General features: G+C 37.3%; 1 protein-coding gene across 1 annotated transcript in view; it reads left to right on the top strand.

Moving 5' to 3' along the window:
• The first annotated feature begins 16,475 nt into the window (after positions 1–16,475).
• Positions 16,476–18,373, top strand: part of ZMYM4 (zinc finger MYM-type containing 4) — a 73,319-nt gene continuing 71,421 nt past the window's right edge. Inside the window, exon 1 of the mRNA XM_052638293.1 lies at positions 16,476–16,992. Within this exon, the coding sequence (XP_052494253.1) occupies positions 16,479–16,992 (514 nt within the window). The 5' untranslated portion in view covers positions 16,476–16,478. The remainder of the gene's footprint in view (positions 16,993–18,373) is intronic.

Genomic DNA, 18,373 nt, shown 5'->3' with positions numbered 1-18,373 from the left:
GGACAGCTCTAGGGTTGGCTTTTGTAGCTCACTCAGTAAAGAATCTGCCTGCAGTGCAGGAGACCAGGGTTCGATCCCTGGCTTGGGAAGATCCCCTGGGGAAGGAAATGACAACCCACTCTAGTATCCTTGCCTGGGAGATCTCATGGACAGAGCAGCCTGGTGGGCTGCAGTCCATGGGGTCGCAAGAGTCGGGCATGGCTAAGCGACTGACACTAATACCAGTCCTACTTTTAATGTGTGACTTTTTGAGGTCTCCCTTGATTCTCCTTGTTGTTTGACAAGGTTTCTTTGTTTTTTTAAAGATAGGCTTTAATTTTTAGAGCATATTTTTAGGTTCACAGCAAAATTGAGCAGAATGTACAGAGTTCTCATGTTACATTCTCTCACAGAACCATAACCTTTCCCACCTTCTCATGTGTGTCTTACTGTTCAGCCAAAGAATTTCTAGGGCTCTTTCAGTGTATATTTGTCTCTTCTTTTTGGTGGCGTGTCCTCCAAATACCATCTGCTTCAGTTTTCTCAGTCTCTTGTCTCCCCAGTGTACTGAGCCTGAGGTGCTCTGCTTGAGTTTTCCCTCTGTATACTGGACCCTGCTAAATGTCCCCAGGCAGAAGGTGGAGGCTGCTCACTCAGTAGTTCATTTTGTTGGAGATCACAGTCTTGTGTTTATTGTTGTCCATACTTTGGGTATATTTGTTTTACATATTTCGTCAAGTTTTTTATTCACAGCAGAAGGGTTATTCTGGTACCAGAACTCTGCTAGACGTGCAGGTAGTTTTGTGATAGTGTATTATACCTAGTGCCTAATTTGCAGTTGCTTTGTTCTGAATCATTTTGGCTGTAACTCAGAGATAGGTCTGTAGATAATTGCCCCGAGGGCTTTTCTAAGCCTATTTAGTGCCGTATGTTTTCCTAGCATGATGCAAATTATACTGTGTGAACTACACTCAGCAATATTCCTGTAGATAGGGGTCAGGAAGCCTTTTTTATAAAGGGCTCAATGGGAAATATTTAAGCTCTGTAGGATGTAGTCAAAAATAGGGTCTCCCATGTATTCTCTTCTTCCTCTTCCCTCCCCTCTCCCCTACTTCTTTCTTTTACTGTCTCAAAAATGTAACTATTCCTGGCTCAGGGGCCATCCTTTGATCAAGAGTTTACCAGCCCCTACTCTAGATAAAGTTGTTCAAGTGGGATTTTTTCTTTCTGTGTTTAAATCTCTATTGACTTTGTTGCAGGTAATATGAGATAGTAGAATTGATGTTTCTGAGTTTAATGAGTTCAAGAGAGTAACAGCATGAAATGGTTGTAAGTTTACTAATGCCTTTGAAGGCAGAAAAGTGAAAGTTATTCTAGTTCTACAGCTTTAAAGCTCTTAAAAATGGCTATTTTACCCTTGCATTTGTTTCCCAGTTAAATTGGGTGGGATAAAAAGTAAGGTTCAGGACTGTAACAGATCCTTGTTTATCTGTATAGAAAAGGATATCAGCTAAATTTGGTGTAGCAAGAAGGGAGAGAAGATGAAAATTAAAACATTGTGTTTTATATATAACAACTGTATCACAGGAATTTAGAATTAGAAGGAATAACGGGGAAGTTGTAGAACTGTAGATTGGGGCACAGTTGGAACTGGCTCCTCATACCTCTGTAGAATTGTGCTTCTGCAGCTATTAGTATGAATTACTTTCGCTTTTATTGTTTTGTTAAAATTTCATTGTTTTCTCCTTATAGAAGTAATATACTCTCTGAAATGTTATAAAAATATATAAATATTTTACTCAATTAAAATGTATGATATTCTGTTGTAGTGATATGCTTCAGTTTTAACAGACCCTGGACAGTTTTTAGGTACATGCTGAATATATCTATTTATAGACATCTCTAATCTTCTTGATCATTGCTTTCAGAGCACTGTAAATATCAATAACCATTCAAAAACAGTAGTCTGCTGTATTTGCTTTAGTTGTCCTACAGTAAAGAATAAATTGTTACTTGTTTTATAATGTGTGTTAAATCTTTTTTTAGCTCTAAAAATAGTATACAACTGGACTATTGAAATTGACAAAATCTGACCAATTTATATCAGAGGTGTTAGAAGTGTTCACATTTGTCAGTCACCTTTTAGGAAGTTATAAAGTCAAATTGTTCTGGATATTCCCATTTTTCCCCAGTGTGGGAACAAATAAAAGCAAAATTTAGTGAAAAGTTCTGTGAATCTCACTTGGGAGTCTCATCTCTCTTCATTGAATGTATAGAATCATCAATGGCATTCTTTAATAATTCCACAGTAACAATACATATTTAAATGAAAACAAGAAAAGAAAGCAATGATCTTGAGTCATGACTCCCTGAGGAAACTAATTCATTTTCATTAGTACTTAATATGGATTATTTTTGAACTATCAAAAATGGTTCATAAATGGTTCATCTCTTGCATGGTGGTAGATCATTCAGTAGTTCATCTTTGTTGGTTTAACATTCAGAGGGATGGTTTACCATTTAGGGTTTTGTGAAAGAAATTCAACCATCTGATGAGAGATTGGACTTGATGAAGATTGCTTTTAGCCTCTGGGTATAGTGTTTTATTATCTGAAGTTAGTTATGCCTGGTTCAAAAAACTAGAGCCTATTACCTCAAATGTGGTAGGGTATTAGCATCACCTAGAGCTGGGTTAGGAATCAGATCTTTGACTGCCACCCTTAACTTCCTGAGTCAGAATCTTGAGAAGTTAATATAGGAATCCGTTTCCAAGCTCACCCAGAGAGTCTGATATCCAGTAACTGTTGAGAAGCATTGCTTTAGTTCAGTTCAGTTCAGTTCAGTTGCTCAGTCGTGTCCAACTCTTTGCGACCCTGTGACTCACAGACGCCAGGCCTCCCTGTCCATCACCAACTCCCGGAGTTCACTCAGACTCAAGTCCATTGAGTCGGTGATGCCATCCAGCCATCTCATCCTTTGTCGTCCCCTTCTCCTCATGCCCGCAGTCCCTCCCAGCAACAGGGTCTTTTCCAGTGAGTCAACTCTTCGCATGAGGTGGCCAAAGTATTGGGGTTTCAGCCTCAGCATCAGTCCTTCCGATGAACACCCAGGACTGGTCTCCTTTAGAATGGACTGGTTGGATCTCCTTGCAGTCCAAGGGACTCTCAAGAGTCTTCTCCAACACCACAGTTCAAAAGCATCAATTTTTCAGCACTCAGCTTTCTTCCCAGTCCAACTCTCACATCCATACATGACCACTGGAAAAACCATAGTCTTGACTAGACGGACATTTGTTGGTAAATTAATGTCTCTGCTTTTCAACATGCTATCTAGGTTGGTCATAACTTTCCTTCCAAGGAGTAAGCGTCTTTTAATTTCATGGCTGCAGTCACCATCTGCAGTGATTTTGGAGCCCCGAAAAATAAAGTCTGACACTGTTTCCCCTGTTTCCCCATCTATTGCCTATGAAGTGATGGGACCAGACGCCATGGTCTTCGTTTTCTGAATGTTGAGCTTTAAGCCAACTTTTTCACTCTCCTCTTTCACTTTCATCAAGAGGCTTTTTAGTTCCTCTTCACTTTCTGCCATAAGGGTGGTGTCATCTGCATACCTGAGGTTATTGATATTTCTCCCGGCAGTCTTGATTCCAGCTTGTGCTTCTTCCAGCCCAGCGTTTCTCATGGTGTCCTCTGCATCTGAGTTAAATAAGCAAGGTGACAATATACAGCCTTGACGTACTCCTTTTCCTATTTGGAACCAGTCTATTTTCCATGTCCAGTTCTAACTGTTGCTTCCTGACCTGCATACAGGTTTCTCAAGAGGCAGGTCAGGTGGTCTGGTATTCCCATCTCTTTCAGGATTTTCCACAGTTTATTGTGATCCACACAGTCAAAGGCTTTGGCATAGTCAATAAAGTAGAAATAGATGTTTTTCTGGAACTCTCTTGCTTTTTCCATGATCCAGCGGATGTTGGCAATTTGATCTCTGGTTCCTCTGGCTTTTCTAAAACCAGCTTGAGCATCAGGAAGGTCACAGTTCACGTATTGCTGAAGCCTGGCTTGGAGAATTTTGACCATCACTTTACTAGCATGTGAGATGAGTGCAATTGTGCGGAAGTTTGAGCCTTCTTTGGCATTGCCTTTCTTTGGGATTGGAATGAAAACTGACCTTTTCCAGTCCTGTGGCCACTGCTGAGTTTTCCAAATTTGCTGGCATATTGAGTGCAGCACTTTCACAGCATCATCTTTCAGGATTTGAAAGAGCTCAACTGGAATTCCATCACCTCTACCAGCTTTGTTCGTAGTAATGCTTTCTAAGGCCCACTTGACTTCACGTTCCAGGATGTCTGGCTCTAGGTGAGTGATCACACCATCATGATTATCTGGGCCGTGAAAATCTTTTTTGTACAGTTCTTCTGTGTATTCTTGCCGCTGCTTCTTAATATCTTCTGCTTCTGTTAGGTCCAGACCATTTGTGTTCTTTATCGAGCCCCTCTTTGCATGAAATGTTCCCTTGGTATCTCTAATTTTCTTGAAGAGATCTCTAGTCTTTCCCATTCTGTTGTTTTCCTCTATTTCCTTGCATTGATCGCTGAGGAAGGCTTTCTTATCTCTCCTTGGTATTATTTGGAACTCTGCATTCAGATGGGTATATCTTTTCTTTTCACCTTTCCTTTTCGCTTCTCTTCTTTTCACAGCTATTTGTAAGGCCTCTTCAGACAGCCATTTTGCTTTTTTGGATTTCTTTTCCATGGGGATGGTCTTGATCCCTGTCTCCTGTACAGTGTCACGAGCCTCAGTCCATAGTTCATCAGGCACTCTATCAGATCTAGTCCTTTAAATCTATTTCTCACTTCCACTGTGTAATCATAAGGAATTTGATTTAGGTCATACCTGAATGGTCTAGTGGTTTTCCCTACTTCCTTCCATTTGAGTCTGAATTTGGCAATAAGGAGTTAATGATCTGAGCCCAGTCAGCTCCCAGTCTTGTTTTGCTGACTGTATAGAGCCTGTCCGTCTTTTGCTGCAAAGAATATAATCAGTGTGATCTCAGTGTTGACCATCTGGTGATGTCCATGTGTAGAGTCTTCTCTTGTATTATTGGAAGAGGGTGTTTGCTATGACCAGTGCATTCTCTTGGCAAAACTCTATTAGCCTTTGCCCTGCTTCATTCTGTTCTCCAAGGCCAAATTTGCCTGTTACTCCAGGTGTTTCTTGACTTCCTACTTTTGCATTGCAGTCCCCTATAATGAAAAGGACATCTTTTTTGGGTGTTAGTTTTGAAAGGTCTTGTAGGTCTTCATAGAACCGTTCAACTTCAGCTCCTTCAGCATTACTGGTTGGGGCATAGACTTGGATTACTGTGATATTGAATGGTTTGCCTTGGAAACGAACAGAGATCATTCTGTTGTTTTTGAGATTGCATCCAAGTACTGCATTCCGGGATCTTTTGTTGACCATGATGGCTACTCCATTTCTTCTAAGGGATTCCTGGCCATAGTAGTAGATATAATGGTCATCTGTGTTAAATTCACCCATTCCAGTCCATTTTAGTTTGCTGATTCCTAGAATGTCGACGTTCACTCTTGCCATCTCCTGTTCGACCACTTCCAATTTGCCTTGATTCATGGACCTAACATTCCAGGTTCCTATGCAGTATTGCTCTTTAGTTTAGTGATCCTCAAACATTAATGTGCATCAGAAGCAAAATTATGTAGGAGCGCTTGTTTTTGTTTTGTTGAAAACATTTTTAAAAATTTATTTTTAATTGGAAGGTGATTACTTTATAATATTGTGATAGTTTCTGCCATACATCAACATGAATCAGCCATGGTAGACATTTTTTAAAATTGAGATAAAATTGACATATAACATTGTATTAGTTTTAAATATATAACATAATGACTTGCTATATGTGTACATTGCAAAATGATTACCATAACAAGGCTACTTAACATACATTACCAGTGCTTTTTTTTTTTCTTTTTTAATTTCGATGCTGTCAGAAATCTGTTTTACGTTGAGATCTTCTTGTGTGTGTTACAGTATTTTATAGCGTTACTTATTATGGCAGAAAGTGAAGAGGAACTAAAAAGCCTCTTGATGAAAGTGAAAGAGGAGAGTGAAAAGTTGGCTTAAAGCTCAACATTCAGAAAACGAAGATCATGGCATCTGGTCCCATCACTTCATGGGAAATAGATGGGGAAAAGTGGAAACAGTGTCAGACTTTATTTTGGGGGGCTTCAAAATCACTGCAGATGGTGACTGCAGCCATGAAATTAAAAGACGCTTACTCCTTGGAAGGAAAGTTACGACCAGATAGCATATTAAAAAGCAGAGATATTACTTTACCAACAAATGTCCGTCTAGTCAAGGCTATGGTTTTTCCTGTGGTCATATATGGATGTGAGAGCTGGACTGTGAAGAAAGCTGAGTGCTGAAGAATTGATGCTTTTGAACTGTGGTGTTGGAGAAGACTCTTGAGAGTCCCTTGGACTGCAAGGAGATCCAACCAGTCCATCCTAAAGGAAATCAGACCTGAATATTCATTGGAAGGACTGATGCTGAGGCTGAAACTCCAATACTTCGGCCACCTCATGTGGAGAGTTGACTCATTGGAAAAGACCCTAATGCTGGGAGGGATTGGGGGCAGCAGGGGAAGGGGCCACAGAGGATGAGATGGCTGGATGGCATCACTGACTTGATGGACATGTGTTTGAGTAAACTCCGGAAATTGGTGATGGACAGGGAGGCCTGGCATGCTGTGATTCATGGGGTCACAAAGTCGGACACGGCTGAGTGACTGAACTGAACTGAACTGATTGTGACTCTGAGCTATGTTTTCTGTTGTAGTCTATTTAAGAAAAAATTACAGCCCTGACTCATTAATGAATTGACACTTTCAGTTTGAAAGAAGAATGATTTGTTGTATTCCAATTATTATCAATTTCCATGAAAAGTTTTCTGTTGGTTATTGGCCTACTAATAGCCAATATGCTTTTTCACCTTAGGATCATAAGGTGAGATTACAATCTTTTTGTTACTGTAAGTGTTCCAAATTCTGGGAGATGGTAAGGACAAGGAGGTCTGGTGTGCTGTAGTCCATGGGATCACCAGGAGACATAACTTAGCTACTGAACAGCAATAAATGTGCCCCAGTGAGAATGCGGGCCTGTCCTTAAGGGAGGAAGCTAGAATGACTGTTGAAGAGCATCTAGTAGTTTCAGAAGAAGACAACTTCATTTAGCTTTTGATGAATTGTGTGCTTACAAGAGTCAGAATTTCCTAAACTTGTTTATTCTAGTGGTACTTTTTATTGTGATTAATTTTAGTTGTACCATTTTTGACAATAATGAAATTTCCTCTGAAAAGTAAAATTGTTTCTGTGAGTATTTTTAATGCTTTAGGAAGATTTAACTCGGTCAAGTCAGTAAAAACGTGGAGGTACCTTTATTTTCTCATTCCATTCTAAAGAAACCAAAGTTGCGATCTGGAAGGTTGCATTAGAGCTGTAATTGGTTCAAGGAAGAACTCAATTTAGCAAACCCATTTCCAAAGTCTTACTGATCATCAGTGATAGGTCAATGTGCTTTTTGTATACATACCAAGTAAAAATAAATGTTTAAAGTGTGTATGTTTCATTTTTAATTCCTGACTTTATTGGACTTTTAACTGGTAAACTATATTCCTGATCTTATAGTTTAAAGGGGCTTTTATTACTTTGTTGTTGCTGTTCATTTGGTGAGTCATATCCAGCTGTTTGGAACCCATTGACTGCAGCATTGCCAGGCTTCCCTGTCCTTCACTGTCTCCTAGAGTCTGCTGATTGAGTTGGTGATGCTATGCAGTCATCTCCTCTTCTGTCATCCCCTTCTCCTCCTGTGCCTAATCTTTCTCAGCATCAGGGTCTTTTCCAATGAGTTGGCTCTTCACGTCAGTTGGCCACAGTATTGGAGCTTTAGCATCAGTCCTTCCAGTGAATATTCAGGATTGACTTCCTTTAGGATTGACTGGTTTGATCTCCTTGCTGTCCAAGGACTCTCAAGAGGCTTCTCCACACTGCAATTTGAATGCCTCAGTTCTTCAGTGCTGAGCCTTCTTTATGATTCAACTCTCACATCTGTTTATGACTACTGAAAAAACTATAACTTTGACTATATGGACTGTTGTTGGCAAAGTGATGTCTCTGCTTTTTAATATGCTGTCTCGGTTTCTCATAGCTTTACTTGCAAGGAGCAAGCATGTTTTAATTTTGTGGTTGTAGTCACCATCTGCAGTGATTTTGGAGCCCAAGAAAATAAAGTCTGTTGCTCCTTCCACGTTTTCCCCATCTTATTTGCCATGAAGTGATGGGACTGGATGCCATAATCTTAGTTTTTTGTATTTTGAATGTTAAGCCAGCTTTTTCACTCGCCTCTTTCATCCTCATCAAGAGGTTCTTTAGTTCCTCTTCACTTTCTGCTATTAGAATGGTATCATCTGCACATATGAGGTTGTTGATATTTCTCCCGGCAGTCTTGATTCCAGCTTGGGCTTCATCCAGCCGTACATTTTGCGTGCTGTACTCTGCATATAAGTTAAATAAGCAGGGTGACAATATACAACCTAGACGTACTCCTTTCCCCATTTTGAACCCATCTGTTGTTCCATGTCCAGTTCTTACTGTTGCTTCTTGACCTGTATACAGGTTTTGCAGGAGGCAGGCAAGGTGGTCTGGTATGTCCATCTCTTTAAGAATTTTTCACAGTTTGTTCTGATTCACACAGTCAGAGGCTTTAGCATAGTCAATTAAGCAGATTTTTTTTTGAAATTCCCTTTTTTTATGATCCAACGGATGTTGGCAGTTTGATCTCTGATTCCTCTGCATTTTCTCAGTCCAGTTTATACATTTGGAAGTTCTCAGTTCATGTACTTTTGAAGCCTAGCTTGAAGAATTTTGAGCATTATATTGCTAGCATGTTAAATGAATGCAATTGTACAGTAGATTGAACATTCTTTGGCATTGCTTTCTTTGGGATTGGGATGAAAAGAAACTTTTTCCAGTCCTGTGGCCACTGCTGAGTTTTCCAAATTTGCTGGCATATTGAATACAGCACTTTCACAGCATCATCTTCTAAGATTTGAAGTAGCTCAACTTGAATTCCATCACCTTCACTAGCTTTGTTCATAGTAATGCTTCCTAAGGCCCAGTTGACTTCACATTCCAGGATGTCTGGCTGTAGGTGAGTGATTATACCATCGTGGTTATCCAGGTTATTAAAACTTTTTTTGTATAGTTCTTCTGTGTATTCTTGCCACCTTTTCTTTTTTTTTAAGGTATTAAATTTATTTGTTTTTAGTTGAAGGATAATTGCTTTACAATATTGTGGTGGTTTCTCCCAGACATGCCGTGGTTTGAAGTCATATAGCAAATTCCCGTTGGCTATCTGTTTACATATGGTAGTGTATATGTTTCCATGTTACTCCCTCCATCCATCCCATCCTCTCATTCCTCTCCCTCCCCCTGTGTGCATGAATCTGTTCTCTATGTCTGTGTCTCCACTGCTACCCTTCAGATAGGTTCATCAGGACCGTCTTTCTAGATTCTGTACATATGCATTCATACACAATATTTGATTTTGTCTTTCTGACTGACTGCTCTTTGTTTAATAGGCTCTAGGTTCATCTACCTCATTAGAACTGACTCAGATGCATTTCTTTTTATGTTGCCACCTCTTCTTAATCTCTTCTGCTTCTCTTAGGTCCTTGCTGTTTCTGTGCCCACTTGGAGACGGTTTTGTCACCACCTCGTGTATAGTGTTTCATACCTTCGTCCGTAGTTCTTCAGGCAGTCTGTCTACTGGATCCAATCCCTTGAATCTATTTGTCTCCTCTATTGTATAATCATAAGATTGTATTTTGTTGTAAACAAAAATCATCTCCTAGAACTATTTCAGTGTCAAAGCAAAATGCTAATTTAAAAGTTTAAAAGGAACCAAGATTACCTTGCTTTTATGCTTGCTATTATTTATTTTTGCATTCTGTTGAGTTTGTGTTTTTTCTTTTGATCCTTTGTTTATTAAGAGAGAAAAACAGTGTCAAAATTATTGGAGAACCATAACTTCTCAGGTTGAAATTACAATTGACAGTATTTTATTTCTGAAAGTTATCATTTATTGAAATAAAAATATATGAAATTAATTGAGTAATATATTGGAAATGAGTAATAGCTCTTTCGTAATGTTCATTTATGTAGCTTCCTTTAATTGGTTCTTTAGTTGGTGGTTGTACCTTAAAGTAAAATGATTCTTGTGTATAGTATACAAATACCAATATGCCACTAAATCGAAAGCAAAAAGGAGGACAAGGCATAAAAGCTCATTTGACCTCATGAAATTTATTTTCATATTCAAACACAAATATTGTACTTAAGTGCTTTATATAACTTCATTCTTCTTTCTGAAAATCTTAACAGCCTACCTGCATTTAACCAGTATGCTCATTTTATTTTTTCACAAAGGAAATTTATGTACTGATCACATCCCTGTTGCACAGATTTTCCCTCTTACTAGTTTTTCCCTTTTTTGAAAAAATGTTTGTTTATTTAGCTGCACTGGGTCTTCCCAGGTGGCACTCGTGGTAAAGAACTTGCCTGCCAGTGCAGGAGATGTAAGAAACTTGAGTTTGATCCTTGGGTTGGGAAGATCCCCTGGAGGAGGGCGTGGCATCCCACTCCAGTAGTCATGCCTGGAGAATCCTGTGGGTAGCGGAGCCTAGTGGGCTATAGTCTGTAGGGTTGCAAAGAGTCGGACACGACTGAAGTGACTTAGCATGCACGGGTCTTGCTTGCGGCTCTCAGGATCTTCAGTCTCTGTTGCATCACACAGGATCTTTAGTTGCAGTATGCAAGGATCTAGTTCCCTGATCAGGGATCGAACCTAGGCCTCTTGCACTGAGAGCACGGAGTCTTAGCCACTGGACCACCAGGGAGGTCTCCTCCCTCTGTTTTTGTTTTTTTTTTTTCAATAATTTTTTCTTATTGGAATATAGTTGTTTTACAGTGTTAATTTCTGTTATACAGCGGAGTGAGTCAGTTATATATACACAGATAGCCACTCTTTTTTAGATTCTGTTCCCACTGTTATTCCCTCTTTATTGAATCATTCCTAGGAGTATGCTATAAGCTGTGATAGTCTTCATCTTAAAAAACAAAAACTCCCCCCTCCAAAAAACTACCCAAAACAAAGAAAGCAAAAATACAGAGTCAGAAGAACTTTTCAGTCTCGATTTTAGTCCAGTTTCTGCTCATTTTCTTTAATTTAGAGCAAAACTCCTCTGTAGAGTTGTTTGTACTTAAAGTTCTCTCCTCTGAGTCTCTTTATGGGATCACCCCACTCCAGCTTTTGTGTATGCATTTTCCACTGATAAAGCTCCTGTCAAGTAAGAAGTTTGTTTCAGCTTTGCCAATATTAATAATCAGTCTTCAGCCTTCATTTTTCTGTGTTAGCTCAGCAGCATTCATTAAGGTTGGCCACTTCTTTCTAATTGAAGTATTTTCTTCACTTTGCTTCTATAATATCACCCCCCTAATTTTCCTCCTGCCTCATTGGTTGTTCCATTTTACTCTCTTTCCCTGATTCCTTCCTTTCTACCAGATTTCTAAAAGTTGAATGAAGTATCTCAGGACTCTCAGCTCTCTTCCATCAGTAGTAAGTTCAATCACTAGGTTATCTTAACTAGTCGCATGAACTTGAAGTACCATCATTTCATCTATGACTCCCAAATTTATATATCATTTTTTGACAAGAGTTTCTTCTTTACCTCATTAATATGTCCAGTTGCCTTCTTGATATCTCCATTTGCAAGTTTCGTAAGGTTTTCAAAATTAACAGGTCCAAACCAAACTATTCATGCCACCCCTCTCAGTCTCTTCCTCCTTTAGTGTTTATGTCTCAAGACATGGCACCCTTTTCTGCTATTTTTGACTCCTTTCATATACAGCTTCTCGTATACCACGAAATGCCTCTACTTTCAAATTATATCTAAATCTGAGTACTGTTCCTCACATCCGCCATTCTATCCTGGTCTGAGCCACCAGTTTTTCCTTGGATTACTGCAGTAGCCTCCTACATGATATCCTTGCTTCCCTTCTTCACTCCCTGTAACATTTAACAGCTTTAAAGTAGTCTTGCTACTTTACATCCTGTTCCTTGTAAAACATAAATCATATTATTTCCTTTTTGGGATCTTTTTTATATAGTTTGGAAATTCCTAATATATCTGTCCTCCTGCATTTTCTCTTTTATAACTTTTAAGAACTCTTCCTTACACTTATTTACTTCCAGCCATATACCATTTTTTCCCTCAAACATACCGATCCAGTTCAGTGTCTAAAAATTAGGTAGGAATCTTTCGTGAGAAATTTGCTTTCAAGTGTTTCATTATTCACTTGTATCCCCAAATACAATTTAGTGTTGCATTTTTTCTGTAGATGTAGGCTCTGAGAAACAGAACCTGTTTCTTTTATTTGGGCCACAAGGATGAGTACAATTCTGTTCTGTTTAATTCTGTATGCTAATATAACTAACATAATTTAATCTCATATACTTTTATTCAGCCTGTAGATTTATTGTGTGATAACTATCAAAATTGCAATTCAAATTAGATAACTTAATAGCAAATGCCACCTCTGAAAATCTTGTGTGCATTCTCAAATGAAAATAAATTTTGTTTTTTCAATAGATAATAGATGTGCTTCAAAACTCAAGATAAAAAAGGATATGCTTTGAAAGTTAGTGTTTCTGTTTCATAGCCACCTGATTCTGGTGTCACAGAAAATCAGTGGAAGGTATATTTAACGTATACACAAACATACACATAAATTATAAAACATATAGCAGTGATAGCCTAATATATATATGTATATTCTTTCTCAGTTTAGGTATTTTTACTAATTGACTCTGAGAACTCTTATAAAGCTGCCTCATTCTTTTTACCAACTATATAATATTCTGTTATAGGTATGTACTATAGTTAATTGAGCCTCATTGTTGAACAGATAGACAATTTCCAGTCTTTGCTGTTTATTCATGTTCTTTTTCATAGATCTTTTGAGAAATGTCTATAGGATAAATTCTTAGAAATTGAATTACTGGATCAAAGGTATGTGTAAAGTCTCATAACTATTGCCTGGTTACTTTTTTTTTTTTTTTTTACTGATTGTGCCATCTTATACTTTGCCTAATAGGGATTATAATAGGGATTCCCTACTACAGGGATTGGCAAACTTTTTTTTCTCTTAAGGGCCACATAGTAAATATTTTAGGCCTTACAGCGCACATATGGTCTATGCCACACTCTTCTTTGTGTATTTTTTGGCCTTGGGCCATAGTTTGACAGCTTTGGCCAATAGCATAGCTGCCAGGCTATTATCAAAACCTTAACTGCATTATTAATTTGTATTTCGTTTATGAGCAAAGTTCAACCTTAGTGTTTCCTTTCCTGTGAAATGTTCATTTAGATCGTTTGCTTTCATAAATGTATTTGTTTTTGGCATCTTTCCTGAACTAAGATTCCGATGTTCATCCATTAGGGAAAGGATCTGTTGTGATGTAAAGTGCACTAAAATGTTTTTGACAGCTTTGTCTTTGATCTTTTGGTTTGCCTTATGTTTCCTTCTCGTTAGGAATTTTTTATAATTACATTTGGTCTTTTATTCTTTTACTCAGTCAGTCTTTTATTCTAGGTTTTGTGTCATTCTTAGAAAGGCTTTTCCCTAAAAATAATTCTTCCATTTTTTTTAATAGTGGTGTTTTATTTTTTTATGTCTCGAAGTTAAATACATCTGGACATTATTTTGGTGTGAGTTAGAGATCCAGTTCTTTTCAGGTGGTTCCCCTTTCCTCCCAATATCATATCCTGAATTTAAACATAAAGATTTTGGAAGTCTCTTGGCAATATTACTTTTTAGATGATTTCTTATATACTATAGTACTTAAAGTGTTGATCACAAGAATGCATATTCTTTCATTCATTAAACAGTTACTGAGTATATACCATGTGGTCAAGTAGTAAGGATAAACTTCTGTAGAGAAGGCTATAACCATGACCTTTGGTTGCCTTATGATCTGGTAAATTTATCTCACTATGTGTGTGTTTTAACACCCTGCTTCTTTATATTTTCTCCCTATTCTGTTACTGGGAAAATTTTCAAATAAAACAGTCTAAAGAATAAGAATAGTATAGTGAATATCTGTGATGTTGTACATACTTTCTCGTCCCTCCATGCTTTTCTCTGTGTGTTATACTATGTGAAAGTAAGTTGTGGAAATTCCTATGAGTTTACCATCTTTATTTAAAATCAATTAGTTACGTGAAAATGGTGATTTTCTAATTTTATTATTTTCTCTGTTTCTCTAGTTGTCTGAAGAGAGGGAATCATAGCTATCTTTTTCATCATCATATCCTTTAGAACCTAGCAGAGTAGTTACCATGAAGCGATTTCCTAATAAATAGGTGCTGAATGAATGAATGAGTACTTTTAGGCCAAGGGATATTTTTGAAGGATTTCAAGTGAAGATAGAATGTGGAATGGTTAATGGTTTCAAAGATAATTCTGATATCTTTATGAAGGGGGCAACTTGAAGAAAGCTTTCATTTGGACCCTATATTATATAGTTAGGACTTGATTAGAAGTAATCCAACTCAAATCAGTTTGAACAAAAAGAGAAATTTATCCTGGATCATGGAACTCAGGGAATGATTTGAAGATCCAGCCACATGAAATAAAAGCAAAGCTGTTGGTGCCACTAATATTTTCAGTTTTTGCTTCACTCTGTGTTTTCACCAGTTCTAGTTTGTTTGCTCATGGACCAATTAAATATGGTTTGAGGGCAGGATTTGTAAGAATATGGTTGCCTGCTAGATATCCTGTGGATTGAGTTATAGTGCACTGTCAATAGGAAGAGATGTGAAGTGTTGGAATGGTACCAAAGAAGGAGATGGATTTGAAAGAGATATTAATACAGTTAACAGAATTTGTCCCAAGAGAAAGGAAAATTGGAGTGGGTCTTTTTTTAATATCTTGATCAGTCTGCTGATTTGGTATTGCTATTAATTAAGTGACAGAAATAAAGTACAAGAAAGTATTCTTGGAATGGGAACATGATGAATTTGATTTTAGAGGTGTTAAGTTGAAGGTTCTTAGGGGTCCGATAGAAGCTAGTTGAATATAGACATCTGAAGTTTGGAGGAAAGTTCTAAGCTAAAACATTTGGGAAGTCATCAGCAAAAGTCAAGGCTATGATGGTGAATAAAATGGTCTGAGTATATAAAATTAGAAGAGAATTGGAATATTGAACACATAAAGTAGGAAGAGAAGAATGGAATAAATTAATAGAATAGTAAGTGAAGTGAGTGAAGTCTCTCAGTTGTGTCCAACTCTTTGCGACCCCGTGGACTGTAGCCTACCAGGCTCCTCTGTCCATGGGATTTTCCAGACAATAGTACTGGAGTGGATTGCCATTTCCTTCTCCATAGAATAGTAAGGAAAATAGAAAATAGTGCATGTCAAAGAAACCAAAGTATTTTATCTGGGAGGGATATGACACATAAAGATTGAAAAAATAATTGAGTTTGGCCATGCGGAAATCATTGATCTTAATGAGAGAGGTTCCAGTGTGAAATTGGGAACCAGACTGCAATAAGTTCAAAGGGTTAATGACTGGGAGATGAAGTAGAAACAAACCAATGTAAACTTTTCCCCTAGCAGTTTGTGAAAGAAAGGTGAATTAGGGCAGGAAAAAGAAATACAGGACTGAGTTTTCTTCTTTGTTTTATTTTGGAATGGGAGAGACTTGAGCATGTAGTTCAAACAGTAAACAATTTTTAATATTTATTCTGGCTTGGATAAATTTTATTTTTATGTTTTAATATTCACCACTATAAACAGTAACTGCTGTGTTTATTAAGGGTTAGTGTAGGGAAATTAGGACTCTGAGGTCAGAGAACTGGGTTCTAATCTCAGCTCCCCAGAATAGTCTCTATGATAACTATAATTATCACTTTCCTATTCCCTTCTGTGTGTCAGTCTCTGTGTTAGTAGGCCCTTTATACATACTATCATTATACCTCACCACAAATTAATCTGCAAGGTGAGTATTATACTGTTTTATAGATAAGGAAGCCTTAGAGTTTCTTCTCAGGATCACATAGATTTTCAGTAATTATGCTGATTCCAACACACAGATGTCTCGTTCTGAAGTTGGTACTCTTTCTTTCTATATTGCGTTGACTTTCTTACTAACTTAAAATAGTTTCTCAAGTTTTATGTCCCTGTTTCCTTATCTGTCAGATAGGGATATCTGTCACACCTATTGAATATTGCAGTATTATTATCTATATTTTGTTTGAAAAGAAAAAATATATATAATTTGTTAAATGCCAGACAGACCTTATAAATATGGTCATCTTTAGCACTATCATTTGTCTAAACAGTATTTTACTTTTTAAGGTGGTGGTATCATGGATACAGAAATGTCTGAAGATATAGACCACAACTTAACTCCTACCCTTGACAGCATGTCTTATGGAATGCCGAATCAAACAGGATCTGAAAATTCATTGCTGGATGAAGATGATTATTTTTTGAACTCTGGGGATCTTGCAGGAATTCCAGTCGTTGGTAGTGACAATGAGGATGAACAGGATTTTAGTTCAAAGGACAATCTTGTTTCTTCAATTCATACTGATGATAGCTTGGAAGTAGAGAGAAGAGTCACACAGCATGAATCAGACAATGAAAATGAAATACAGATTCAAAATAAATTAAAAAAAGACTTTCCTAAACAATTTGATCAGGTTTCTGTCTTTAAATCAATACGGAAAGATTTTAGTCTAGTAAGAGAAAACAGCAAAGAGACATTTTCTGGAAAGGAGAAAAATAGAGACCTAACTTATCATGAACGTGAAAAACGGTTGGATAAACCCCATAAAGAGTTGGATTCAAGGTTGAAAAGCAGTTTTTTTGATAAAGCAGGTAATAATTGTTGGAATAGAGCCATAAAACACAATAAATAACAACATACTGATAATAATACAGCTTTATTACTTCTGATACTAAGCAAAGTGTGAACAGTTAAATTCATTGTAAGCTTGTCATTTTTCTTTTATCCTTGTTCTTTGCAGAGTGACTGAATTTCTCCCAGTAACTATTGGTAATGGTATAAATGGTTGAAAAATAGCTCTAAACCTCATTTCTCCCTCCCCTGGTTGCAATATTTTGATGAGAAGGCAAGATACTCGAATCACCTGTTCATTTTCTTTGGTTGAACATTGGAACCTGAAGTTGGATTTAACTTCTTTGTGCTGTAAGCACTAATTCAAACTGCTGTCCCACCAATTAGTCCAATTTAGGGAGGGTTTTCCTTTTTGATATCATTTCTATTTTATGTTTTAAAAGTTTCTTAAGACTCCTCTTGAGCCTCTTTGCCCAGCATACCCTATACTTTAGCTTCAGTTCCATTCTTGAATATATACATTTTCTTATTTCTATGCCTTTCTTTTCTCTTGCTGTTCCATTTGCTTGCATGTCATTTTCTCTCTTGTATATGTGCCTGTAAAAGTGCTTCTTATCTGACAGTACCTAACTCATAAACCTCTTCTACCCTGTGGTCATCCCTAATCTCGCTGCATCAAGAATGTTTGTTTCCGCATCTATATTTCCATAGCATTTTGTTTATGCCTCCTTTGTTTATAGTAATTATCACACAGTATCATAGCTGTTTGTTTTGCCTTTACTTGTTAGTGTGAGAGTTTATTGAGGGCCGGACTGTATCTTACTCATTTTTGTGTTCTTGGGGCCTAACCTGGTGTAGTGAAAATAGTAAAATTTCAATAAATATTCAATAGGTGTGAAAGAAAGCAAGGTTGAATATACTAGTCCTTGTGTTACTATTTCTTCTGACAGTGCTAGGAAAACTATGATAGAACAAATCAGTATCATTATAAAGAACAATTAGTTTAAGTATCCATTATGTACAAGGGTATACTGTATTTTTCAGTATATATTATTTAATGTATTTTCAGTATGCCTAGAAGGAATAAATTATATGGGTACTTATCTTCAGGGAACATAATGTCTAATAGCAGAACGGACAAGTCAAGTAGTTGAAGTGTTAATGACCAGTTGAATAGCATAAAATTTAATTTGTAATTGAAGACAATGGTAGAAGAGTTTTTAATAAAGCAGTACAATAATATTTCTTTGAAATAACTGAAACTGTGTTTTAGGTATTCTTAGAAGAGAAATTATTTTTAACTTAGTGGACAAGGGAAGGTTTTCTAGAGGAGAGGTGATTTTTGAACTGAGCTGAATCTGGAAGACTGTGTAAAGATTAGGATAGTGGGGACTTGGAATG

This window comes from Budorcas taxicolor, chromosome 3 (genome assembly GCF_023091745.1).
Source record: "Budorcas taxicolor isolate Tak-1 chromosome 3, Takin1.1, whole genome shotgun sequence".
NCBI lineage: Eukaryota > Metazoa > Chordata > Mammalia > Artiodactyla > Bovidae > Budorcas > Budorcas taxicolor.
This window is presented reverse-complemented; position numbering and strand designations above follow the sequence as displayed.